General features: G+C 49.8%; 1 protein-coding gene across 1 annotated transcript; it reads right to left on the bottom strand.

Moving 5' to 3' along the window:
• Positions 1 to 586: 586 nt before the first annotated feature.
• CRACR2B (calcium release activated channel regulator 2B) lies at positions 587 to 27380 on the bottom strand. The gene is made up of 17 exons (XM_009955470.2): positions 27153 to 27380; positions 25543 to 25654; positions 22622 to 22793; positions 20032 to 20178; positions 19636 to 19726; positions 19404 to 19496; positions 16210 to 16397; positions 15462 to 15533; positions 14984 to 15038; positions 10711 to 10790; positions 7502 to 7796; positions 7180 to 7321; positions 6870 to 6951; positions 4268 to 4382; positions 2505 to 2612; positions 1687 to 1763; positions 587 to 671 (listed from the first exon to the last, which is right to left on the bottom strand). Exons 1-17 carry the CDS (start codon positions 27363 to 27365, stop codon positions 587 to 589), a joined length of 2127 nt encoding a protein of 708 aa, XP_009953772.1. The 5' UTR covers positions 27366 to 27380.
• Positions 27381 to 27742: the final 362 nt, after the last annotated feature.

Genomic DNA, 27742 nt, shown 5'->3' with positions numbered 1-27742 from the left:
CAAATTTCATAGTAAATACAGGGCCTGATCCAGATCTTACAGAAACTGATGGAGGTTTTCCTGCTTACCACAGCAGGCTTTCAGCTGGGCTTTGATGCTACAGAACCAAGAGGAGATGCTGCTCTGAGAGGACGGATCGCTACCTACAGCTAGCCCAAATTTAAAATTACTTCTTTATCTCTTACACTAAAATTCTATTTAACACAGCACCCACTGTGTCCTCCGCTCTGCTGCTAGGCCACTTCTCTGCTAGAAGGAAGAAGAACAAGACATCATCCTTCTACAGGGAAGCGACCTCTCCAGACAGAAGGCTCAGTTTGTGCTATTAGCCCAGAACAGCCGAATTCCCCCAAAGAAGCAGAGGCCTCCAGAGACCAGGGCTGCGTGCAGAGCCGGGAGATGGAACAGCGCAGATCGTGGGCACATTTGGGCCTGGTTTAGTGCCTTGAAATTGCCAGATGGGGAAAAGCTGCCGCTTCCCCAAGTCTCTGCAGAGCTGATAGCATCAGATTCGGCTTGCTCAAAGGGAACCTCAGCTTCACGGAACAGTGTTGGCACGTGTCTCTTGCTGACACATTGATGTGCCTTATGTGCAGCACCCTTTCCTCCTGCTGACATCTTCCAGCTGCAGGGCGTTCTCCCTCTGCCTGTCTTCTTGTGTTGTCAGCAACCTGGAACAAGCAGCACAGATCAAGAACGCAACCTGGTTACTGAGACCTTTCTGCCAAGGTATTTGGCTCTGCCCGTTGCTCCCCATCAGCCAGGGACACGTAGGACTGTAAAAAGGGACTGGCCCAAAGACTGGGCTTCTCTGGAATTTGAGCTAGATAAACCACACGCAGAAAATGAGCATGAATTTTTGGGGAACATGGTAAAAAGCTGGACACATACAAGAGGGGATAGCATGGCTTAATAGTCAGAACACCAGACCAGGGCATGACTGGTCTATGCCTTATCCCCAAGTTCCCACACTGATGGCAGAATCCCGGGCTGTTTGCTTCACCTGTCTGGGCCATCTTGGGCAGCAGCATGGTAATAAAGTGTGCTGAAGGCACATGCTACAGGAGACACACTACCTAGCTGGTTAATGAACAGCTAAGTCCTGCTGTGCATGGAACAGGAAAGATGCAGCAGGAGGTGAAGGGATAAAAGAAAACAAAAGGATACTTTTCTTGCAAGATTTCAAAGACTTTTTTCAAAACTACTTGCTTTTTTAAAAACTAACAATCTTAGAGCAAACTTCTTTCAGCCTTACAAAATGTCTTATCTCTCTTTAAAAATACTGCCACCAAAATACCACGTTCTGTATAACACTTAATACGATAAGGAAGAAAAAACCCTTAGAGATGCGTGCGGACTTCAAACTGAAAATGCCAACTTAAAATCCGTGACAGTGCACAAGGTTTTTGTGATGAAACATTCAAATTAAACTCCCAATCTTTCAGCAGCCAGCTCTGCCGGATGAAGCTCTGCACACGATAATGTCCAGCCTACACTTGGTGCTCTCCAGGCACAGAAGACAAGGACCTGGAGTCAGTGGAAACAGCATGTTGCTCCCGGTCTTTTTTGTGACAGGGCAGAAAGTCAGTCTCTGACAACCCCCTCTTCTCGCCCATTCCCCAGGAGAGCCCACACCAACCACCTACAGCTGGGGAAATACCCCAGGGTGATGTTCTCTTCACTGACCTGGCCATGTGCAGCATGGGCTCCATGATGTTATAGCCAGTCAGCGCGCTGCACTCGTAGAAGACAGCCTGGTATTCCTGCCGGAGAGCACAGCAAGCGCCCGCGTTGGCTGCCAGCTCTCCCCCACCATTCACCCCCACCCCTGGAAGTGGGCCTGCCCCTGCCACTGGGAACTCTGCTGAGAGCAGTTGGGACCAGGAGGGTGGCTGTTACCAGCCTGCTGGGGTGCAGACCCTGCTCACCAAACCAGGAAAACAAGATGCTTTTTCAGCATTGGGGGTCCAGCCAGAGTGTCCCAAAGGGAACACTGGGGGAGTTATTTGGGAAAACATCTGCCCAGGGTACTTGGATTCACTCACCTTTGTGTTGCGGAGTCCAGAAGGCGAGGAACACCTCTGAAACCCTGCCTCCCCCCACCCAGGGACCAAGGTACCGGCAGGCATGCAGACATAGGGAGCGAGGAAGGAGGCAGGATGATTTTGCAGAGCATTTTGCATTAGGGGAGTCCTCAAATGGGAAAACAGCCATGCATCCTCCCCTCAGAAAGACCGAGCATCACTGTAAGGATGCATCAAGCCTCAAAAGAAATACATGAGCATGCCTCAAGGGCCATTGCCTGCCACATGCTGGCCACCACCTCATCCTCCCTGGTACCAGAGGGACCTCAGTACATGTTTACATTGGAGAAAGGGGTGGGAGGGGAAAGGGAAGGTACCATACTGGGAAATGGCTCCAAGAAGGGCTTCCTGCCAGCCAGGCTTCCCTGCTCGCAGCTGGAGGGAGCAGAGCAGGTCAAGCAGCAGAGCACAGAGTCACACCTTTGCCAGCCTTTCCCCCTCCACCTTGGGCACATTCCGGGCGTCTCTCTGGGCAGCATCCATTTTATTTCCAAGCAGAAAGACCACAGCTCCATCCTCGATACCTTCCTACAAAAGAAACAGAGTAAAGCACCCTAGAGACTCAGCTGAGGGAGGGAAATATCTTGGAGCAGATCCTGTTCCAGCTCAGGCAAACAAGACCTTCGGTGGCAGCAGGATCAGACCCTTTAGCTCGTTAAAGGACCATTCCTCAAATAACCCCAGGGATTTGTGGAAAGAAGCTTAAACTATGGGAATGTATTTCAAATGTTTGGTATGTACAGCTGGGACACTGAGAGAGGGGAGATAGGACTTAAGTTCCTCTTTGGGAAATAACAAGCCTAAAGAAAAGCAGTTTGCTGCTTTTTGGGGAATTTAAGTTCAGGCAGAGCTTCTGAAGTTCAATAATTTTTGTGTGTACATGCAGTACTATTTGCCTGATATGCTGTCCCGAACTCAACAATCCCTTGCTGAAAATCCACTGGCGAAGCAAGCTAAGCACCTTTCAACTCTTGTACAGGGTCTCTGTAGGAACTGTTATTTCTAGGCAATTCCTGTAGCTCATTACCTTTGGTAAAACTCCCTCTAGTTCCAGTGGCTCACTAGAACAACACCAGAGTAAGGACTGCAGAACGGGGCTCGAACTTGTCTGCCCTGGATGACTTACAGTACCTGAACAGCTTCAAAGCAAGATAAATACTAAGGTGGGGAAAGGAAACAAAGAGAGATTATTCAAAGTTACAGATTTTGGGTGCTTTGATTTTCCGTGTGCTCAGTTTAACCTTCCTGAAAGAAGCTTGATTTTCAGAGGCTGGTTAGTTTTGAAAATCTTTTAGAGTCCAAAGAAATAGCTAAGTGGTGGTTTGAGGGTGGGTTGTTTCTTTTTTTCCAACAGGCCTGTGGAAGTTAATAATATTAGAAAGCTCCAACCTATGCTTACTCATTTCACTTAGATCTTGGTTTTTGAGACTCGCACAATCAAAACAAAATCACCCTTGACAATTTCCTGTCAGCTCTGAGTCATCTACACACAACTTATTTAAATTATACAGGTATATTTGTCTCCCCAAGCAAATGCAAGCCACAGATGAATGGGTTTATTGAGTTTGGAAATAAAAAGCAGGCGGGCAGACTACAGTATTAATACACAGTCACCAAATTAAAAAAAATAAAAAAGAAAAAAAATCAACTGTTGAAGCAAATGAGCTAAAAAAAAAAAAAAGCTGTTACTAATATTTCACTCTCATTTGGAAACCTCAAAGCAGAGTCTGGATGTGATCATGCAAAGCACTGTGCTTGCATGCTGCGGGTCTGAGCCGGAACACACCAGGGCCGTCTGTCTTTCCTGTGCGTAGGCTGGACACCAGGACGTCTCCTTACCCGAGCACAGGTGTGATGTGACCACGTTGAGGAGACGTTGCCAACACACGAGCTGCTTACAAACGCCTACCACTGGTTTGGCAGGTCCTGCCACCTTCTGCCATAGAAACAGCCATCCCTCGTTTAATGGGCTACCGCTGGCTTTGCTATCTTCATCAAGAAGCCCCTGGTCCCAGACTGACTACCACAGGCAGTACCCATAGCTTTGATAATTCATCCTCCTGAGGTCAATAGGGCCTCCTGGGGCCTCGGAGGACGTCGCTGCCAGACAGACCGTTGGAGCTGGTCTGGAGCAAGACAGCGGCAGCACCACCAGCATCGGAGAGCGGAGGCCCCGCTCTCACCTGGACACTGCTCATCCAGTTCCGCACCGCTGTGAAGGAGCACTCAGCCGTGATGTCGTACATCACCAGAATCCCATCCGCCTTCCGGAAGTACTGCTTGGTGATACTCCGAAACCTGGGCCCAAACAAAACCAAAGGCGCTCTCAGAACCACGGCTGTGTAGTGACAAGAAACAGAATGGGGTTGTCTGTCTTTTAGCAGATAAGCTGGCAGCCCCTGTGCATGAAGGGTGTCCCCTGGGGCTGGTGCATACAGACTGGTGACAGGCAGGTCAGGCAGCCATGGGGAGGCAGGAGTCTTTCCAAATGCACGGTGCTGAGAAAGCAGGAAGGAAGACCTTTGCAGGTCAGGAGGAAAGAAACAGAAGAATCTGATTAGGTGGTATAGGAAAAGGTAATTGCCTATAAAAAGGGAAATGGATGGAAAAACCATGACCTTTCTCTAGAGCCTGGGAGAACCTGCAGACTAAGCTGTGCCACAGTATAAACTAGGCGTACATAACGTCTGCACCAGTGCTGCCAAAAGAGCAATTCAGATCTCAGCATCAATACAGTCTGCTCCCAGTTTTGAATCTATAATGCAGTGCCATCATATGTAAAATCAGCAGTTAGACACAACTTTTGGGAAGAACTCCCACCAGACATCTACTTTTGTCCTATGGATACCAGTTAGAACCACAGACTTACATTTTCAGAATAAATTCCAACCAAAATACCACCCACCCACCCACCCCAAACCTTAAAATCTGTCAGCAGTTTGCGACAGGGCCATGATATAACCACATTGATTGCAAACTGGTGGAATGAAATGCAACACAAGTACTGAAATCTCACTGGAGAGCTGTGCATTTCAGCCCTGCACAGGACAACAAGCTCTCCTATTCTATTAAGAGCCAAGAAAACCTATGGATGACGGCCTGAAGCCTGTTCTGTCTCACTACAATAAGGGCACGACTTTCTGGCAAGTACCCGGCTGAGAAAGCACAGACGCTGTCTTTGGCAGTCAAGGTGCACCTCTGGAGCGACAGAGCAGGCTAGATGCTCTAGAAGAAACATCAGATGTAGCGTGCACCAGTCTCAGGGAAGTCACCAAGGAGTTCTCCTTTCACACTCCAAGGGGTTCCTCTATCTCTTCCATGGCATGTTCACAGTGGGACACCTCTGTGTAATTAAGAGGTAATTCACATTTCTCTAGAGGAAAGAAAAGCTTTTGCTTCTTCCCAGGTCTCCTATTCGTTATCAGCACTGAGCCAAGTTCTCTCTTGCAAGTACATGTCTAAGACCTGCTAATGGTGCACGGGCCTACCCTAAAGGTCCTTCTGCAGAGACAGGATCTTGAATTTGGCCTCTGATGCAATCTGGCCTCAGTAAAATGTCACATTTTGTGTCATAATAACTCCCCTTACTGCTCAGCCTCAGCACTGAAATAACCACAAGAGTCCCCTCAAAAATGATTATTTCTGCAGCATGAAGCTTGGTTTTGGAAGAAACTGTTTGCTTTTCAGTAGATACTCCTCCTTAGCCCGTTCCCACCAGGTCTGCACTGTCTAACTGACTGAGGTAGACAGCACCGTCACTCAGTTGGCACAGTTTAGGATTATACTATTCCCATGACCTCGTCTGCCTCCTGAAGGCCTGCCTCCATAACATATTTAGCCCAAAATACCCAGTACTTATTTTTGCCAGGCTTTTGAGGTTAACGGCCTCCTTGAAATAGCTTTTCATCTTCAGCTTCGAAGTGCGTCCTAAATAAAGTCTGATTTACACAAAGTAAGGGAGTGGTGGGCCTTCATCTCCAGTAGCAGAGGAGGGTCAAGTGTGTCCTCTACTGCTCTGATCCTCACCAGCGGGGCTGGTAACATCTAGCGATGGCCCGTGCTTTTGAAACTAGCCTTCAAATGGGGAACCTGTATTCGCTGTCGCAAAAACTACAGCGCCCCTCTACCAAGGATTATCACTCCCATGGCTCTATCAGCAGAAGGGACAGTGGAAGGGGCCAGTAACCTCACTGACAGAGTCCAGCAGGGTAGTTCAAATCACCTTCCCCACAGGTCAAGCTGATTCAGACGGCTTGGTCTGAATTGGATCTGGAAAGGTTCACTCACTCCTTTCCACCCTCTGGCCAGCCAGTGGTGGTGAGCAGCTGGGGACAGCAGGAACATGGCTGAATCTGAGACCAGGATGTCTACCCAGAGCCTTCGTCTCTGTCCTCATCTGCAGCCCTGTCCTGCAGCTTTTCCCAGAAGCAGGCTGATGCAGGAGAACTTTGAGGGCTAGAGGAACTTCAGACCCCACAGCGTACAGTGATGTATGGACAGACCACCTGAAGCCATATGCATGCAGGTCAGACACAGAGAAAATGACTTTTCCATCAGTCCTTAGAGTAATCTCCCCAGGCCCTGCTTTGCCGCCACAGCTCCTAGAAATCTCTGAAACAGACCTTTGCAGCAGGTTCAGCACCGAAATAGCTGCTGCGACCTCTCTGGCCCTTCTGAAGCCAGCAATTTCCCCTGAGCAAGAAACCAGGTGCACACACCCTTTCCCTTTCCTCCTGATTCCCACCCTTAGCCCGGCAGAAGGGCATCCTCACAGAAATCACTTACCTTTCTTGTCCAGCTGTATCCCACAGCTGTAAGGCAACCTGGGTGTTATCCACCATCAGACTCTTCACCTGATAATCAATACCTGTCAGGAAGGTAACAATGATCATGAGATACGATGTGGAGAGAACAGCTTGCCATTGCAATGGCCAAGATCAACACTATGTAGTTCAGGGAAACTGCAAGATTGATTCGAAACTGGGAGAGGGACCATCTTTACCTTTAGTTGGGCTAAAATACGGGCAAAAAGCAAGTGTCCAGGCTGACCTTCCCACCGTTCTTAGCCAGGTAAGTCAGGAACCCCATTACTTACCGATGGTTGCATTGAGCTCAGCCAAGAACCTGTCATGGCAGAAGCGGTGGATGAAGGAACTCTTCCCAACGCCGGAGTTCCCTACAAACACCACTTTGAAGATGTGGTCTGGGAAACAGCCGGCTGGTTCCAGTGCCTGGAGCTACAGCGGAAGAAAGGGACGCAGTTTTGAAAAGCCCCTCTGCAGACTTTTGGTTTGATTTAGGCATTGGACCCCTGCACTATAAACCTATGGAGCTGGAGTTAGATGGGAAGAGACTCAGAAACCCTTGAGTCCCTGGTGGCAGGCGTTTGAGGAAGAACCCCAAGTAATTAGACTTACCCTGGTTTCGGTGCCAACAGGCTGTTCTCTAGGAGGCAATGGAGCATCATCTAATCCATCTGCGTTTTTTCTACTGTCAGCATCACCCTTCAAAGTCATCTTCAACCACTCGGCATCTGCTGCCGATGACCACTTCTCCCTGTCTCTGCTCTTCTCTCCAAAGTTTGCACTGCCTCCGTCTCCTGTCTTCAGCCATGTCCTGTTGCCTGGGAAGTATTTACAGTTCTTTCTGCTGGGTTCTTCCACTGCCACATCCACCGGGAGGGTGAAGGGAAGGTCCGCAGAGGCCAGTTGTCTGTATTAAAACCCACAGGCACCACAAATAGGGTGGGAGAGTACGGCGTGAGGGGAAGAGGAGGAGGTTGCACATTCCCAAACCCACCAATGCGATCCAGTGCTTGCAGGAGCTCTACTTCACCCATATACTCCCCACACTCCCTGTGACTAAGGCAGCAGCGGCACCCCTAGGCAAAGACAGACAGCTCACCTGTGCTACGCTGTACTCATATGTGCATTAATTTTAATAAAAGTTCCCACCTTCTGGATTTTTCAAGGATTCTTTGCCTCCCACTTCCCCCAGTACTGAAAAACGAGGCAAAGCATACAAACGTGGCAAGAGGAAAAAACAAACAAACAAAAGAAAGCAGCAACAACCTCCCCCCCCTATTTTTGCTAACAAGTACAAAAGAAGGAACAGTTTTGAGGTTATTGGAAAGGACTTTGACCACAGGCAGTAGGGCAAGGCTGGCTGATCATCCTCGGGAGGCCACATGCAGCATGTCCGTGTGTCACTGCCCGCTGCTGAAGGTGCACAGCCGTGCCCCAGGAGCCCAGCCCAGCACTTCCAAATGCTGCTGTAGCAGCGTCTTACCCACTTCAGGTAGCAGGAACCAGCTGCAGGTGTGCAAACTGCAGTGACCGCGCTCACGCTGGGGTCACTTTGCCTGGTGTCGGCTCTGCTCTGACCTGCATCTGCGTCTGGCCCAAGGCAAGCGAGCCAGGACCCAAAAGACGTTTATTTTTAAAGCTTCCAACCAGCCACGCTGTGCTCTCAATGGCAAGAAATCCCCAGGACCCCTGCCCAAGCTGCGGTAATGGGGAATAGCTGTTGCACTGACTGTGCCTTCACAGGAGCAGGCTGATGGACTCTGTTCACTGGGGGTAGAGCTGACGTGTAAGTGGAGGAACAATCTTCAAAGGAACAGCTAGAATAACCCATTTAAACTACTGGAATCATTGCTGAGGAGCAAGGCAGCATCTTAGCTCTGCCTTGGCTTTCCACAGTTAATGAACTAGACAAAGAGAGTGAGAAGGTTTAGAAGTCAACTAAAGGGCTTTATCCACCACAGATATCTCTGCTGCCTTCATTGGCCAGCAGATTGCACTTGGAAGCAAATTAGAGAGACTAGAAGCTTACTACAGTCAACCTCTTCAGAGGCAGCACATCCCGCCTCTCTCTGAAAAATTCTTCTCTTGCTACTCGTGCAGGAATCAAGGCAACAACTCTCCTCTCTCACTTCCACAACTACACCTCATTGGGCTTCAAAATTAACCTGCTGCCATGCCTACACTTTTCCTGTGAAAGGGAGCTCACATTCCTGGTTCTCCTCCCTGGATCTGCCCCAAATGCCAGCTGGAACCTCTCCCCATTGAAAACAGACACAATCTCCTCCCAGGCTCAGGCTCTGGGGAATGGCCCCCATCTCCCAGGGCTGGCAGGAGTCACAGCAATGAGGGGCCGAGACTCAAAAGCCTCTTCAGGGCAGGCGGAAAAAGGGACAAACACAAAGCTTTCTGAACAACGACTCCAGATCTAATGGATTTTATTCATGGTTCTCAAGCAACGTGGTGTGACACAGCACTGGGACAGAGACAGGACCAACAAATATTGCTCCCCTTCTCACATCACCCTCACTGCCAGACTTCTCCACCTCTTAAGCCTTTCTGGTGGGTTTCTGCCAGCAGCAGCTAGCAGGATCTTTGCAAGAAATAGCTGGGGAGGAGGGTGGGAGAACTTGGTGGTGCAATCCCATGGATAGCACGTATGCCAGTCACACAGCCATGACAGAGCTCTGCCTCAGACCTATCCAAGCAACTTCCCAGCCCGGGCGCAAGAACCAGCCCTGCTCCACAGTTCACCCGGGTTTCCATCAGTCCATGAGCCCAGGAGCCCTCAGTTCTACCAGAATTGCAACCATTAAGGGCGAGTTGAAGCTGGAAGAAACCCTGAGCCTAGACCTATGTCTCTGGTGGGCACCAGGACAAACGGGGAAGCCGTGGAACCTTCTGCAGAGACCTGGTAGGAAACAGGGAAGCGTGCTGCCTTTAAAACGTGTTGGGGGCCAGAGTTGCAGGGGAGATCCAGCTCCAAGCCAGGTCACGGCTGGGCTGGCCTCCCCGAGGAACCAGGCTGTTGGGCAATACTGGTGTGCTGGTCACACAACTGGTTCGCAAGGGCTATGCTTAGTGCCAGCATAGTTCAGGCAAGCAGGCGCACCTGGGTGTTGAAGCCACTGTACAGTCTGCATGTGGAGGAGGGGGGAAGAAAAACAAAAAGGCCTTGGCCACACACATAAGTTTGCCTTTGGCCACACAGACATGTTTGCCTGCCCTGGCTGAAGGGGAGGCCTGGTGTGCCAGTGAGCATCTGCACAGGCATGGAGCGAGATGGGCAGGATGAACCCACCTGGAGGTGGACCCTCTCCTCAGGGCTTTCAGCTGCCAGAGAGCACACAAGCCTTGCACAACCCCTGCCCTCTCCCATGCCCCAGGGATATGGGCTTTGGCATGAGGCACCAGTGGACAGGATTTCTGCCCGAGGAGGGACCGGCACACCCAGGAGATGATCCAGTCATCCTAACGGCGCTGCCTGCCTCGCTCAGAGGCAGCCTTCGCGACTCCCATCCCCTGAACGCTCCCATAGCTTCTGATGGCATTTAGGTTTGCTCCCCCATTGCTGCATGGAGCAGCAGCCCAGAGGGGGGCTACCCCCTGTGGAAATTAGCTGGCAGCACCCTCAGCTTCACCCTGAGTCACCAGCACCTGATGCCAAAGGCAGCTAGAGCCGCAGTCCAGCTGCACCCCCACCACACTCCCAAAACCAGCCAGCACCCAGGTGGGAGAACTAGACACAGGACACAGCTTGACTGCCGGGGTAGTGCAGCGGGCACAGACCGACACCACGAACACAACACAGACACCCATCTAACCGTTTGACCGGCTTGTCGTCCAGCAGGTAACTGCCTAGCACCGACCCTGTCTTCAACAGGGGCTTTTTGCTCTGGGGCGCCTGGAAGGTGAAAAGAGAAGGGATGAAGAACGCGGTTAGGACCCAGGAACCTGACCAGCTCCAGTTCCACCACTCGCCACCTCAGCAGACCACTTCGGGGAGGCAAGGCTGGAGCCCCTGCAGCCCCGCACCACGCGGTGGTTGTGCCTCGGTGGCAGGCTTGGACCGAGGTGAGCACAGGGCTTGCTCCTCTCAGTTCTGCTCCTTGAACTTATGCAAGAAGGCATTGCTGTTGCTGCTCTCCCCTTTGTGACAAAATCCATCAAAAATGGTGGTGCCTCAAACTGAGCTCTTCCTGTAGCCAGCCACAGCTTTTAGTTCTGTGGCTTGTTCTCCACCTGGGTCTCACAGCTGAATCCCTCTTTCCCCACCTGCCTTTTTATTATACTGATGTTTTGTGGGACAGACCAATTGCCCCTTCCTCGGGAGGCATTAGTAACCCTCCTCCACCAGTACTCACCCAGAGCTGCACATGCACCACAGGAAAGGAAGAAGACCGCTCTGCAAAGGGCAACACACATGCTCTGCCTTACATGAACGTCCCTCTCTGTGTTTTCCTCCTACTTACCTCAGACTACGCGCTTCCTACAGCCAGTGTTTACCAGCTCCCCAGAGAAGGAGAAAGCATGACAACTCCTCTCATAACCCTCTTGCCCCCCATACAGCAGCTTTGTCATCCCCAGCAGAGTCAAAGATGAGCAACTTGCCTGAGATGACTCAGGAAAGCCTGTGGCACAGAGAGGATTGACCTGCCAGCTCCTCCAAACACTGTGCGAAAGCCCAGCCCCCCCTCACCTCCAAAGGGACTGGCTACCTGCTCTGGCTACACACACAAAACGCGAAGGGAGGGACAGCACGACAAAGTGCCCAACACCTCAGCGCCGGGCGAAAGGGAGATGCACTCGCTCTGTGAGTCTGGAGATTTCCAACACGTCCTTGCAAGTCATTTCTGTGGGGAAAGATGGGGAAAGAGGAGTTTGCAGCCTGCCAGATCTGCCTGTGGCAGCAGTTTTGACCGGACCGAACACCTGCAGGCAGCTCTGGACAGGCCTTCCTCCATGCTGCCCACAGCCCAGGGCAGAACTACGAAGATTATTTCTTCAACAACCCCTGGCTTATTTTAAAAGGCAAAAAATTACAAAGCTGCTTTGTTGGCCAGAACTCCCAGGACACCTTTACCACAATGCAGTCCAACAAAAGGAGACACTCTGGACTCCAGCATAGGGCCTCACCCAACTGGGAGCTTTGAGGGGGGGAAAAAAAAAAAAACCAAAATGTTTTTCACATATGAAACTGGTGTTCAAGAGAAGCCCCAGCCACAGAAACAATCCAGCACTGAGAGGCTCTCAACTGTGGAGCACACATCTTCCAAGACAAAGGACCCCAAGGGCGTAGCAACCCTTTGGTCAACAATGATACCAGGCTGTGGTTCAGCCAACCGGTGGTTCTCCAGTGGGGATGGAGGAGGAATTTTTCAGGGTTTAAGCAGGTTCACGCAAGGGCACTCTCTAGACACGCAGAAACAAGGAAATGGTGTTACAGCTCACTGGAGCCGAGTTGCAACCTTCGAGGCATCTGTGGAGCAAGGGGACTCCCAGTCAATCTGCTAGGGCACCACCCTACCTGGAGAGGAACCAGCCTGCGGAGTACATACCTGGGTAAGAAAGGAGAAACCACGGGGCATGTTCTGCCGTAAGTTCTGCCGTGCTTTATCGGCCTGCCAGGTTTGTGTGACGCTTGGCTTTTCACCGGGATGGTAAAGGGACAGACGGGACACCACAGTGGTACAACACACAATGGCAAGGATTCCACAACAACAACAGCATGTGAACAAGCATTTTGGATGGGAAAGGTTCTGGTTTATTAGTGGGATAGGACAAATTCTGGTTTATCAGTGAAGTACAAATACGTGTCCAATGTAGTCCAAGTCCCAAAACCCTCTTTGTGATGAGCAGACATGAAATTTGCTCTGTCCACATAAAGCGTGCAAGCATTAACTCCACAGACAGATGGGTCATGAGTGTGAAACTGAACGCGCAGCCTCTGGGTCTTCAAAGCACCCAGCAGTGGTTTGCACACAGGCAGAAATATCCACACGTTGCTCTCTGTGACCTAGCCCCTGGGGCAAAACAGTGCCCCACAGTGCAGCGGGGCCAGGGTCTGCCCACCCTGGCAAGGCCAGAAACTCTTATGAAGAGCAGGTATTAAGCTGGGCCGAGAGGCGCAGAGGAGCAGTGGCTGGGTTGCTATCAGCCATATACAGCCCAACTCCTCCTTCCAACCACTTCAGAATCTTTGCTATGAAAGAACCACTGTTCATCACCCCTTCATTTCACAGAAATAACACAACTCTTCCCAGCACTAACAGAGGGCATTAAGGCCTTGGGTTTCTTTTTAGCCTGTAAAAACATTGAGAGTCTCTGGCAGAGTGTCACACACTAGGGATCCCCATCAGAAGGCTGGACGCTTCCTTTCACCCCTGCAGGGAAGTATTGCTATTTTGTCTCCCCCTTACAGTGGGACAGACTGGCCAGCAGCTCTTCTGCAGGTGTATGATGATAAGCAGCACTTCTGCAATCCCTTGGAGCCCTGCTTTCCTGCAGACCGAAACGAGAGTGGCCAACAAGATGTCCTGGCTGACAAAGGAAAAACCCTTACTCCAGCACAGGCTTCATCTGCCCAGCAAGACCCAGCCTTGCCAGATGAGCAATGGTGGTAGGAGGAGTTCACCCTGCTGCCCCGTCCCTGCTGCCGGCGCAGGGAGGAGGGAGGAAGCAGCTCCTCTGTCCTACGACTCTGGCAGTCTCTCTCTTGGGTCCACCTGCACCTGTCCTGTTTCACAGCAGCCCTAAGCAGGTCCTAGTGGGAGAAAAGGAGAGGAGAAGAGAGGAGAAACAGACAAGCTTTGCACACAGAGGTACGTCCATACCTGAACCGTCATCTCCACGGGCCACCTGCCCCACCCACAGGAACGCAGAAGCTGGTGAAGCACTAGGCATGGAAAGAGGAGAACAAACCATTTTCTTTGCCTGCTTGCACTAGACTGCTACAGAGGGACTGTGTTCATTACTTCTCCAAGAAGGAGCAGGAAGCTTTGGGGCACATACACATACTTAGCAGCTTTAAAAAAGGAGGGGGGAAAAAGAAAAGAAAAAAACCTTTCAGATTTCAGAAGCGCACAAAGGCACGTGCACACACACCTCACCTCCATCCAAAACAGTTACTGAAGCTATTTTATACAGCTGCTGCTCCACTTGGAGAGGAACTCCAGCCTCCCCCCCAGCAGGGCATCTCGTCCCTTATCTGGGCACGATCCCTCTGCTTCCTTCTGTGTTCCCGTAAACACCAGCCAGAAAGTCTCTTGCAGCCTGCCACTGCCTGTCCTCACTGCGAGGCAGCTCCTTCCAGATCTTCAAGTGGGGCATGGTGGCAGAGCAGGCAAAGACACATGGTGGCAGGGATGGGCCCAAGAAGAGCACAGAGCAGCCTTGCCAGTCACATTTGGGAACACAAAGACTTTTCTCATGAAAAAATAGTAAGAATTAAATATAGAGCACATATTCGTACTTATCTTGGAGACCAGGAAAGGCCAGAGATGGAGTTGTGTCCCAGATGTCAAAGCAGCCCCCTGCTTTCTCCCAGCCCTCCGACACAAGGCTCCCTGCTGCACCTCCACCCCACCAGAGTTCACAGGAATGGGGACCTGCCCCAGAGGAACATCTGAAAACCTCTGCGACAGACTCAAGGGGTCAGAAAAACTCCAAAACCTTCCTGTGCCCCTCCACTCCCAGTCAGCCAGCAGCACATCTGGGAATCCATCTTCTTCCTCACCACCCAGCTCCTGGGATACATCTGGCTTCACTCCCCTCCTTGCATGTGCCCAGCGCCTGTCACGACGCACAGACCCCATGGGTGCAGCAGGCAGCACCCGCTGCAGCCCGGCATGGGGCTGCGTGACAGCCACAAGCCAACGCGCCTTGGGTTAAACCCGGGCCGTTGGCAACAGCAACCAGCAGAGCTTGTCCCCAGCGTGGGCAGAGAGGTGCTGTGAAGTCTGGTTTAGGCACCACACCAGGCCTTGTGAGCTCAGGTCATTGTCCCCCGTGGAACTGGCAGGCCCCCGAGCGGTGACAGCAACAGCAGCAGATGAAGGGAGGGCGGTTGGGAGTTAGGATTTTCTTTCTGAGACTAACCAGCTTCTTGGCTTCAAAAGCGTCTCGCTCGTCTCGTAGTTTCTTGTTCATCTCTCTGCTCCCGAGGAAGACACAGGAGAGACACAATGAAGCACTCATCAAAACCGGAGTAAAGACCAACATTTGAAAGCTATAACAGAAAGAGAGCTTGGGACACAGATAAAGACGTTATTCACTGCCAGACATGTTGGGATTTCCGTGTGTCCCAGCTCAGGTAATGGGCTCCACATGGTCCCCTTAGCCAGCAGGAAAGACTAAATTCCTTCAGTGGAGAGATTATTTGGTGAAATAACGCAGCCTGTACGCTGCCAGAGCTGGCCAGATCGCACAGTTCGCTCTGGGCCAAGACAAACAAGCAGTGCCTGAGCGCTGCTTGAGTAACTCCCACAGCTTTCTGTGGGAGAGACGAGCACAGGGCTGAAACCTCAGCCCCTCACGTGCACGAGAGCTCAGCATTTCCCCCCAGCCCTATTCTCACCTGAGGAGCTCCAGCTGCCGAAGAAGGCTTTGTTTCTCTTTCTGCATGTTCTTGGAGACTCTAAACACATCCCTGGGCAAAGGGGTTTTTAAAAGGGGACATAAGTTAAAGGGAGAGGAAATACAGACATCCCTTTCTCAGGGACACTCATGGTATTCTCAAAGTTAAGGGCCTGCCCTATGCTAGGAGGATTCGGGGGAAGCAGCACTGCGGTGGGAGCTGGGATGGCTGGGGTGTACCCCAGTTCTCCCGCTCTCCTCCAACGTGAGGGCGGGCAACCCATTTCCTCCGTTCACACTCCAGTTTCCTCAGCTGCTAGAGATGGGAAGGATGCTCGCTGCCATCTGGATCTGAAACATCCCAATGTTTTAGCTGTGTATTATTAGATTAAGCCCAGAAACAGGAACACAAGCGATTAGAAGAGGATCTGCAGGAACTTTATGGACCTGTAAAATACACGGAGGAGAAGCCTCCTTTAGGCTGAGGAACATCTGTATTTTTGACACAGATTTTCTAGCCAAATATCAGTGAACAGACTCATTTCCCACTAAAAGCAGGCAGGAGGTAGCCTAAACTCCCTGTTCAGGCCTGTAAGACTGGCTGTGGCTGTTACTTTTCCTCAAGACAGGCAATCTTCTGACGAGACCAAGGCTTCTAACTAGAGATCCTTATGCTTTAACTACTCGCTTGCCCTTCCCTCCTCTGCCCGGGTCCCTGCCCTGACACCCCCTCCCCTTCCCATTCCCACCTGTCCTTCTTCTCTTGCTCAAGCTGAGCCTCTTTCTGGAGCTTCTGTAACTGCCCTTTCACCGCCTCCAGCTCCCATTTGCTCTTCTCCAGCTCTTCCAGGAGGTTTTCATTCAGGTGCCGGAGCCTTTCATTCTGCACGCGGGTCTCCAGCTGCTCCGAGTTCAGCGACTGTAGCTGATGTTCCAGCTGCCACAGGGGAGGAGGAAGAGGGGTTAAACAGAGAAGAAGGGTTTTGGGCTACAATCATGCCTGTGAAAACAAGCTGAAAAAGCAGATGTACATAACGAGGCAAACACAACTTAGGTCTACAGGACCACCAGTGGCATGGAGAAGGTGAACTGGAAGCAATTATTTCTCATCACGCCAGCACTGTGGACCAAGCAATGCGATTAGTCAGGCACAGCTCAGGAAACGCTTCAGGCAGCGTGAGGAGCTTGCTGCTGTCAGGCACTGTGGAAATCAGAGTGCAGACAAGGGTCAAAGGAGGACTGGAAAAATTTGGGCGGAAGCAGGGGTGTGTCTGTCGGGACTTATTAAGCACAGTTGTTGAAATGCCTCCTCTGGTTTGGGGGCTTCCTGAGCCCATTGCAGCTGATGTATCGATGTGCTGGGGTTATATCACACTACATCTGGAAAATCAAGTGACTGGGTGGCCTTTACTGCTGCTGGAGACAGGACCTCAGGCTAGAGATGTTGTTTAAATGCCACTGGGGCACAGCTGCCCCCTAGGCAGCACAAGACCCCAGTACAACGAACAAGCCTGACTGGGGAAGTTCAAAGCCTGCTGTCGTGTACTCAGTGACATGATTCCTCACAAATGGTTGGCGTAGTCTGGGGAAGAATCAAAGACAGAAGCAGCAGTCCAATCTGCCCATCCCAGATGACAAGTAGGGCGTTCAAGAAGGGTCGTACTGACACTTCAATATCTAGCGAGCCACACCAGCTAACCAGGGCTCTCTGCTGAAGCTGGTGCTATGCAGAAATTGTGGTAATCATCTGAGAACTTACAGCCCCAAAATAAAATTATACAACACAGAACCACAGAATGGCAGGGGTTGGAAGGGACCTCCGGAGATCATCTAGTCCAACCCCCCTGCTGAAGCAGGTTCACCTAGAGCAGGTTGCCCAGGATCCAATCCATGCTTGCAACTAGAGAGGAGCACCAGGAAGCAGTTCTGACCAGTGTGTAGTGGGCGGCAGTGTCAGGCTCCACATTTATACCTTCAGCTTGCCTTTTCTCTCAGCCCACCTTCTCCCCCTCTTCTCAAAGGAAAAGTACAGCAGCACACTGTGGTGATCAGCACACAAGAGAAAGTGTTTTTTTCTTGCTACCCTGCTCTCTGCCAGCACACACGTACAACAGCTGTGAGCAGGAGTGAACAGGGCTGACTTTTTCGAGATTCCTTGAAACACAAGCCCCACATTTCCCCCCACTGAGGCTACAAGACCGTCACACCCAGCTTTGTCTGGAGACTTCCAGTCCTTTGGACATCAGGGAAAATTTGAGCACGACCACATCTGCTGAGCAGTGGAGCTGAGAGTGAGAAACAGCAACCCCTGCCCACGGCCTCTGGATCTTTCCATATGCCAGGGGACAGGCTTAAGTAAAGCACCTGCCCCTGCCTAAGAGATCTCTATCACACACAACTCTCCCGTTTATGTTGGCTGTACTGGGAAGCGACACCGTCCAACAGCACGATCACAATACTGCTCTTATGCCACAAGGGGGACCTGATTATCCACCCAGCTTAGTACAAGCCTCGGAGTTAAGAGCACCAGAAATGACCGTTCCAGTAAGTGTCCACGCAGCCCAGTACTCTGCAGTGACCCGTGGCCAGAGGAGATGCTACCTAGGAAGAGCATGGCTGGACACCTCACTATGGGCCCTTCCCCTCATACAGCCCCAGCATCTCTGCTCCCTGGACCATGGACATTAGAGGCCACATCCCTGACTATTCCTCCCTTTAACAAACATCTATGAGCCTGTTGTCCATTTGTTTGTCCATTCCATTTTTGAACTGCTGGTACTGCCTGCCTCCTGTGTCAAAAAATCCAACACTAATCTCTGTGTAAAGAAGTATTGCCTTCTAAATCAAATCCATACTGGTGTCACTGACTGTTCCTCACCTCTGCTGTGCCAGGATTTAGGGAATAACAGTTCTATGTGGAGCTTATCCACCATGTTCCCGAGTCCATATAGCTCATATACCTTCCCTCAGCCTCCTCCTCTCCAAAATCAAATCTAGAAATTTTCCTGGTTTCTCTTCCTAAGGCAGATGCTCTATTTCCTTAATCATATTCCTGCTCCGTACCTTCATACTCAAGAAGGCCACAGGGGAGGTAGAGGAGACCAGAAGTGCACGCACCAATTGAGGCACGTCACGGGTGTGGGCAGCAGGACAAATGCACCCTCTCTCTTATTCTCAATATCCTTCCTGAGGGCACCTAAGTTTTGCTGGCCTTTCCAGCTGCTGCACAATGAGCTGGTGATTTCAGAAGTGCTCTTTCATGCACATCACAGACAGGTATCCAACTTGGATACCCTCAGTCACCAGCATCTTACAGGTACCTCCGATGACTTGTTTCTGTGGGGGTCACATCTCAGTTCTTCAGACAAAAAAGGAAAAAGACATCCAGAATGGAGCACCCCATACAAACAGTCATGCCAGGGATGGCAGGCTAAAGGAAAGTTTCTGCTTTGATCTTTTCTCTGACTGATTCATTAGTACGTCACCAAGTGCTGAAATGCAAATACACAGTACAGACATCTCTAGGCATCACAGAACTGTTCACTCTGGGTTATTTCGGAGCAGCCAGAAAACACCAACTAGAGGAATGTCCATACACAGCTTTCTTACACACCACAAAAGGCTCCAAACTCACAACTTCCAAATTTCTACCCCGTCTTCCTTGGCAAATAGTTATTGTACAACTGATAGGAAGACTGTGCTGAGAGAAAACAAAGCAGATAACAAAATGTATGGACAAAACATTCACAGGAAGACACTACAGTTGAAGACAAACACATCACTTGACAAACCAGTCCAACACCTTGGAGACAGGAGAGAACTAGTACCAGATTAGCTAGTACCAGCCCTCAGCAGGTGAAAACCACTCTCAGTCAGAAAAGGACTTAGCAGAAAGACAGTAGAAAGGGACATGCTTCTTTAGAAAGGATTTGGGTCCTGTTACCTTCTTCTGGCGGTACAGGATTTTCTCCAGCTCCTGCTCTTTGCTGCGCAGTTCCTTCTGGAGCAGGTTACTCCTGTCGTGCCTCAGTGCTTCCTGCAGAGGTAGAGATACACAGCTGTGCACACAACACCCAGCTTGGTAGGAGCTGTTCCTCCTTCCTGAAGCAGAGGTGAGCCACCACCTCTGCTACAGACCAGAGAAAGTCTGACTTCAGCCAAGAGGGATGAGGTACCTGGCAGATCAGCCGCTCCCTTTCCGCTTTGATTTGTTGCTCCATTTCTTCATAAAGGCACCTGACTTCTCGGTCATGGTCTGTCTCCTTCCTACATATGGCAGGTGCACACCGGTCAGAAGAGAGAAAGAGGATACAGAAAGGAAACAGGAGAGGAGGGTGGAAACAGATTCCCGCTAACACCTGCATAGCATCGAGTGGGATTTTAACTGGGCCAAATGGCACGGGTGGGCACTCGTGCAAAACAGACCCGTGGGGATCGAATCAAGATAAAGAGTCATTTTATTACAGCAAGAAAAATCTCTGCGTCCTGTAAACCAGTCTCTTCTTGCATGTGAGGCAGCACCCAAGCCTCAGCTGGTTCCTGACTGCCAACGGCCGCGATGTTCTCCTTACCGCTTCAATGCCTGTTCCATAGACTCCTTCTCGTGGTTCACCTCCCTTATGTACGACGAGACGTGCAACAGAAACTCTTCAAAATTGGATAAGAGCTCCGGACGCTCCTTCCGCAGCCGAGCCCAGAGCTCCCGAATCTCACGCCGACTGAAGCAAGCATACAAGAGAGAAGGAAAGCGAATGAGTTTCTTTGTCATGACTATTATTGAACTCCAACATGCACTCAGGACAGAAAAACTGCCCATCTCCTGTGACGACCTCCATTACACTGTCATAGGGAAGTTAGACAGTTACCATGACGGTGGAGTGAGATCTGCCGTGAGGTTAAAATAAAGGAAGTCATCTGAAAGCACAAAAAAAAAGTCATCTAGGAAGCAAACCTGGAATGATTATTTCCAAGTATTCAGCAATAACACATTTGGTGTCTAAACCAAGACTCAAAGAAATGAACATTCAGGAAATTTGCTGTGAGCTACAGCCAAGCAGCAAACTGTCATAGCCCAGGGCCTGTAGCACCCATCACATAGGTGTTTGTCTCACACCAGGACAGTACTGGTGGATGCTACCACCCTTCTTTATTGATTTTACAGGTTTGGAAACTAAGGCACAAAAAAAGAAGCAAATTTGGTAAGGTGTCATCAGGATAATAATGGACCTCTCGGCGGATAAGGAATTGACTGGATGGTCACACTCAAGAGTTGTGGTCAATGGCTCAACGTCCAGGTGGAGACCAGTGACGGGTGGTGTTCCTCAGGGTCCAGTGTTGGGACTGGTGCTGTTTAACAGCTTTGTCAGGGACATGGACAGTGGGATCGAGGGCACCCTCAGCAAGTTTGCCGACAACACCGAGCTGAGTGCTGTGGTTGATACTCCAGAGGGAAGGGAGGCCACCCAGAGGGACCCTGACAGGCTGCAGAGGTGGGCCTGTGCAAACCTCAGGGAGTTCAACAAGGCCCTGGAAACAGAGTCTTATTTTTCTGAAACTCCAATACCGATTACACTGTTTTGGCATTTAATTCATCGGAACTTGAACACAGCACATATAAACTTACTCTTTCCCAAAGAGTCTTATAAGCCTGCAGACATCACTTCATGCTTCTGTTTAAGGAAGACCTTTGTGATTATATATTTTTTTTCAAATCCATGAAGTGCTTTGGAGGAACTGCCTTGAAATATACAGAATAATTATACCTCTAGAAATTATCCAAAGAGTCATTTTTCTTTGTGTACGTATTTGTCTCCCTTAACATTCTTTGTCAAAAACCAAACAAAAAACCCAACCAAAAAGCTCCTGATACCCCCTGCCACCACGGCAAGAGAGCCTCCTTCTTCTGTCCCAAGTTGAAAAAGTTACTAGTGCTTCATCAAAACTTTGTGTTTTAGATAAAAGGACATCTGGAGTCCCATTAATAAACAAAACCATTTCTTTCTAGCAAAAACAGTGAAGATAGTTCAGATTCCTGCTCTGACCCCAATTAGCTTCTGTTTCACATTACTTCTTTACAACAGCTGGCTTGGCACAAAGGTATGACACGAAGTAGCTACTGAACTCATTGCATAAAACTGCAAGTAATGGTCAAAATAAAACACAGGATAATCCCACTTTAAGGCTTGATGCTTCTCAAAGCAGAGTTATAAACAACAGAGACTGTTTTTCCACAACAGTAATATGGCCTTTCACAGTGTTGTCCCATTATTTGAGGCATAACAGCTTTCCAGATTTTTTCAGGACAGGAGAAGCATGTTTAGCATTTGCATCACAATGCAAATGAGACAAACACACACACACACACACACACCCTGTTTTGTGGCAGATGCAGCTCTGAAAGCAGCAAACTCCTGCACTCCCAGCTTCTGTCTCCAATCCTGTCCACCTCCTGCCCCTACCTGGGCTGCTCCCTGCAAATGGGCACCACGGTTGGACCATGATGCCTGGAAAAAAGGGCTGACACAGATGCAGTTGGGCACCCCAACCCCAGCAGAAGTGCATCAGTAAGATCTAGTTATGCCTAACACTTCACTTGGGAAGGCCATAAAAAAAAGGCTGGATGGCACTGGGGCCAGCAGACTCCACAAGGGCATTAGTATCAAGTTTCAAGGCTCAGGTGAGCATCCCTTGCCCAGTTTAGCCCTTCATACTCTTCAAGATCAGCCCAGTCCCAAGCAGCCCCTCGAGCACAGATCTTTCACTGAGACTTAGAACTAAGATTGTCTGAACATACATGAACAGTCACACACTATTTGGGAACCTTGTCTAACCTTCACATGATTCTTTCCATTTGCTGGCTGCAGATGGGCTTCCATGTCACCAACTGTCACATTCTACAGCTGTGGTATGAACTCTAGTTTGGGAAACTCTTTGTGAAAAGCACTGCACTAAGAGTAATGAATGACTGACGAGAAAACCCAGACTTCACTGCAGTTGTTACCAAGCACACAAAAACCCAAGACAGCAGTACAGAAAGCCCAAGCAGTGCTTCAGAGAGCAAGCAGCTCAGCTGACCTCTTTGGTCCTTGCTGGTACTTTGAAGTTTCGTTATTGCAAGATCAAAACAGGGTAGAAGGAATGCCATGCGACTCCCCTACTTACTCTTCAAACATTTGGGCTGCTCCGAGCTGCTCCATCATGGAACAGAATCGTTTCTCTTCGTCATCATCTGCTGGGTCCAAGTCATCTGACCAGCCTGACTCAAAGGTCTCCTCGTGTCCGGAGTGATCCATTCTCCCAGTCTCTTGACACAATTCAATCCCGATTAACTTTTCTGGTGGAAGCAGAAGTGAAGAAGGAGAAAAAAAGAAAGTCAAATCGGATGTCATTTAATAAGCTGCTATTTAAATGGCAGCCCGACAGAGCTCCACAAGAAGCTGCCTGCACACTGCTGATATAGAACACAGCTCCTGGTCAGTAAAGAGCCTCCGTTCTGACATCCTGAGTGAAGTCAGTGTCCAGTCTGCAAGGCTGGGACTGAACCTGGCTCCCAGTCCAACAACAGGCTGTTAAGGCTCTGCTCACATCTGCACGAAGATGATCTACCACCCACGGCCTTGGATTCTCAGCACACGGCATTAGGTCACTTCATTCCCATAGAGCAGTGCTGTGGCTTCAGCTGCCAATGATCCCAGAAGCTCCCTCTGGGGCCACAAGCCCGGCACTGAATAGCACCGTTCTTCAGCTCCCCAGCCTAAAAAAAGTGAGGAGGAGATCATTACCCCTCCCTCTTCACATGCTACATCTATTCTGATTCAAGTGCTATGGGACAAGGACCTAGGATTGTGTAGAGCAACTGAACAAAAAACTTACCCTCTGAGCACCCCAGCCTGCCCCATCCCACATACAGATGGCTTCCAGCTATCTGGATCTTGTTTCATGCTGAGACACTAGTGCCATGAGAACTTCATGCTATGCAAAGCATGTGACAAACACTGGTGCTGGGAACAAATTCTTCCCAAAGAAACAAATCAAGAAATCCTATCCAAAACGTGGGCCTCCATCCTGTATGGAGAGGTCAGACCTCCATCAGCAGCCACTCTTCCTTTCCAAAACATATCTGCTTGGTTCAAAAGGCAGAAGTGACATCCCAACTACAAGGCCAGCAGCCAAGGATGTTCAAGAGCACAGATGAGAACATGAAGTGCTCTAGGGGAAAAACATCCACTATTTGTGTATCTCAAGTGACTTAACTCCAGCATTTCTTAGCTCCATATGTCCAGAATCTAGCTGCTTTTCTCCCACTCTTAAAATGTGCTGTAAAAAAAACTTGTCGTGTGGAGATACAGGCCCTACTCAGTTTAAAGCCTGAGGCTCAGACAGTTAATTGAGGAGATGGGCTTAGATTAGGCACTTTGGACGTCTGCTTTAAAGAAAGAGTCATTATGTCCCATTATTGCTCTTTTACAGCCGGGAAAATTGAGGTAGAGAATGATCTGAAGGTTGTTTTGACATCCTAGAAGCATCTCTGATTGCTTTAAATTGAACAATTTAAATGTATGCTCTTTTGCCAGTTGTGCAGATGCAACCTGTAACTCTCAGAGGCCACGGAAGGAGCTCTCTCAAGAGGCAGACCTGATTGCAGCTTGAACCGCTTCCCTTGGCTTCCCCCCTGCACAAGGAAGACAGCAATAGGCCAGGCCAAACTCTTGAGTTAGGGGCAAAGTCTGAAAAGGATTTCAATAAAGCCAGACACAAAGAACAACCATAAGGAAAAGAAATGCAGAAATGAAGTGTTTTGCCTGGACTGGAGCAAGTCCCACAGAGCCAGGCTGCCAACGCAGGGCGGTACCTGACAACTGGTGGCTGACAGAGAAATCTTGCCTACCTCTACCAGCAATGGCACTGAGGCAGGTGCCCTCATGATGGCCATCTACAGCTATGGCTGGGACCAACGCCTCAAACAGTGAGATTTGGGAATAACCAAGCCATAATGCAGAGGGTACTGTGGAAGCCAAGGGGCTCAAATGGTGTCCATCCACCTTCTACACAGCGCTGGGCAGGAAAGCCCACACTCCCGAGCTGACTCTTGTTTTTGGCAAAGGCAGCAGAACCAGCCCACAAGGCTTCACCCCCACAGGCAGGGGCACGAGGCAGAAACAGACAGAGCCAGGAGGCACTCAATGGGTTAACACTTTCCCTGAACAGGCTGGCCCAAGACACAGCTTTCTGTGTTTATTCGGAGGATACCTTTACAGCTTCTCCTTTCAGGGGTGGCTGTTTCTGGACATTCGAACTGAAGCACCACAAAGGTGCCCCCTCCTCCAAGTGGTAATAAAGCCATGAGCAGACACAATCAGAGCAATCAGGACACTGCAACTCAGGAGCCTCCTCAATCAATTCTGAAAACGCTAGACCACGTGTGTTCATGTGCTTTGACCTGATCCAGCTAATACCTCCAGGTACCCAAGAGGCTCAGATTTTCTGAGAGCTTACAACCAGCTAAGGCAACTAAGCACCTACAATGGTTAGTAGTGCTATGGTCTTTCCTCCTGCTTAACATCTCTCGCACTGCTTGTGCTGCTGGATGACGACTCTGGTATAGGATTAGCATTCTCCTAGCGTCTGGAAAAGACAACAGTAAGAGGAAAACAAAAGCTCATTTGCCGGTGTGCTACCTACTAACAAGATTCCTATTAACGCCCTTGAACAGCACTGCTACCAGCTGGAGACAGTCGCCAAGAGGCGTATTTCTGTCCCCTCATCCAACGAGGGTCCCTATCCAACTGAACAACTGTGGATCATGTAGGCAGATGCAGGCTTCGGTAGGTACCATGTCCAGTTGATGTTCAGAAGCTGGTTCTACCAGGTAGCAGGTAACAGTTGTGGAAGAAGGCAACCACAAAGCCTCATGAAGGGGGATATTAGTATTGCACACACACCTTCTCCAGTGACAGTCACATCAGCATGGAGCGATGCTCTGCATAGCTGGTACAGCTTCAGCAGAACTTACTTTCTTACCAACGTAAAACATCATGTCACAGGCAGGCTTTTTCCTTCCTCTGCCTCTGTGCAGTCCTTACCTAGTCCCAGGCTGAACTCCACAGGCGTCAGGTATCCGTTATTGTTCTGTTCCAAGCTGTCAAAAACAGTCTCCAGTTGCTCAAGGGTTAGGGGCAGTTCACTCTGGAGCCTCTGCAAAGACAAAAGAATTCACAAAATTAAGGCATGACAAGCCTTCCCTGTGACTAGGTCCTGTCCCTGCCATCCTCAGCTTTGGCCCACCACAGCGATATGCCCTTCTAGTGCTGCATCCTGGCTGGGATGCAACAGTCTGCTCGTGCAGCTGAGCGACGACACAAATCCCTGTTTGGACCCACTGATATGGTGACCCTTTCCGTTACTGGATGATTCAACCAGGTCTACAGAGAGGGAACTTCAGGTTATTTTGTTTGGAGGGAGCTTAACCCTCTTCCTCCCCCACTTCAGAACCTCTAGACTCATGGCCTACCTCTCTCCACCCCTGCCAGAGGTGGCTGCCCCTGGGCACTGCCAGCTTGCTGTGACACCCCTGCTCCTGAGAGCTCTCTGTGGGCACATCAGGTACCAGCTCCATCTCTTTGGCCAGAGAGGAAAGACAGACTTGTGGGCGTCTGGATTCAGTTCCCAACTTCTGTGGGAATTCTGGCAGGTCATAACCAAAACACTCAGTTCATAACAGAGAGTCAGCTTTCTTCTGTCATCTTCTGCCTGTTAGGACCGTATCATTATTCCCACAACACAGACAAGGAGCAGAGAAATTTCCCTTCACAATACATGTGCAGAGCACCCAGTGTGAAGGGAGATCCAAAGAAGCTTCCAAATAAAAAGAGGAGTAGGCTAAACCCTCATTACTGCCTGTTAAACATGCAGCTTTAGAGAAAAGTTTAATAAATATTTATTAATATAACTATACAAAATTAAGCATCACACAACCCCAAACAAACTGAGTCCATAATTAAACCAGCATGGGCCTGCCAAGTGTTAATTATAGATGGAGGGAGAGATGGGACAGGAGAAAAACAACCCAACTCCTGATAAACCATTAAAACAAGCCTCACAAAGAACTGCAGAGATTCTGTTAACAAATGTGTTTTTAACAGAAAGCAGCAAAACACATTATTCTAGAGCAAAGTTATAGTTCAGCCCTAAAATGAGTTTTTGAGATCAGGTTTTAGCTATGACTGATACAAAAAAAGTTATACAGCATTTTTTGTTAAGAGGTTGGTGGATTTTTTTCATTTTTAATTGGGGGGAGGGGGGGGTTGTGGTTTGTTTTTTTTGTTTTTGTTTTGTTTTTTTTTTAAATAAACCAAATGTTTTTTCCCCCCAGATTTCCCATCCCATGCAAGAGTAATGTTTTGTGGGAACTGTTGCAATTTTTTTTATTTTATGCATTCCTAAAAAATTTGGAATGGCAGTCCCACTTGTCCCAGGAATTCCCTGGAGGTCCAAGGCCCTCCTGGGCTTTTTGGGTCCTAGCAGCTGGCTGTGGCAGAGTTTGGCTCCCAGAAATCTGAATGAGACGGAGCCCACGTGCACAGTCACCCTTGCCACAAGTAAAAACATGCCACGTTCTCGCCTCTTCTGCCATCCATGACTTTACACGGACTTTAGCTCCTCCCAGGAAAGGGCAAGGATTTTTTTCCCTCACCTGCATGTCCACCTTGGTGATAAAACCCTTCTCATCCTTGTCACACAGCTGGAAAAGCTCCCTCGCCTTCTCGAGCATCTCCACCTGCACATCTTCCAGTTTGCTCATTTGGCTGGAAGGAGAAGCTCCAGAAGCCACCCCATCCTCCTCATCCCCTTCCTCTTCTCCTTCCCAGTGGACGCATCCCAAGAGCACTCCCCTCTGGTTCTCCATCTTCTTAAAGTCTTCTCCTCCAGGACAGAGGCAAACGGAAGAGCTGTGGGGCAGGAAACAGAGACACCCCAGTCAGACATGACCCTCCACTTCCACCTCCCACACCATCTAGTTACACACCTTGTTGGTTTGAGAGAACAATATTCAGCATCTGTACCTGGACTAGATGACCTCTGAAGGGCCCTTCCAACCCCAACTATTCCATTACCTGTTACTGAGGGGAGGGTGGGGATTGGTGTCCGAGGTACACCCCACACATAGGTACACGCTGTACAGACCACGGGCATAGACAAGCCTACGACAGCTGTAACCCTCCATACTGATGGGCTCCAGACCCAAGGATGCTCCTTTGCCATCTCTGCTGGCTCAGGCGTGCA

This window comes from Leptosomus discolor, chromosome 12 (assembly GCF_034619465.1).
Source record: "Leptosomus discolor isolate bLepDis1 chromosome 12, bLepDis1.hap2, whole genome shotgun sequence".
Lineage (NCBI taxonomy): Eukaryota > Metazoa > Chordata > Aves > Leptosomiformes > Leptosomidae > Leptosomus > Leptosomus discolor.
Note: the sequence above shows the minus strand (reverse complement) of the source record. Positions and strands in the feature narration are given on the sequence as shown.

What these genes read in the sequence shown, in the direction of transcription:
- CRACR2B (XM_009955470.2), bottom strand. Translation starts at nt 27,365, where the DNA reads ATGGAGAACCAGAGGGGAGTGCTCTTGGGATGCGTCCACTGGGAAGGA. An exon ending in GGGAGCGGCTGATCTGCCAG is followed by an intron (nt 19,497 to 19,635) that starts GTACCTCATCCC and finishes CTACCTCTGCAG; the next exon opens with GAAGCACTGAGGCACGACAG. An exon ending in TGAGCTCAATGCAACCATCG is followed by an intron (nt 6,952 to 7,179) that starts GTAAGTAATGGG and finishes CCTTCCTGACAG; the next exon opens with GTATTGATTATCAGGTGAAG.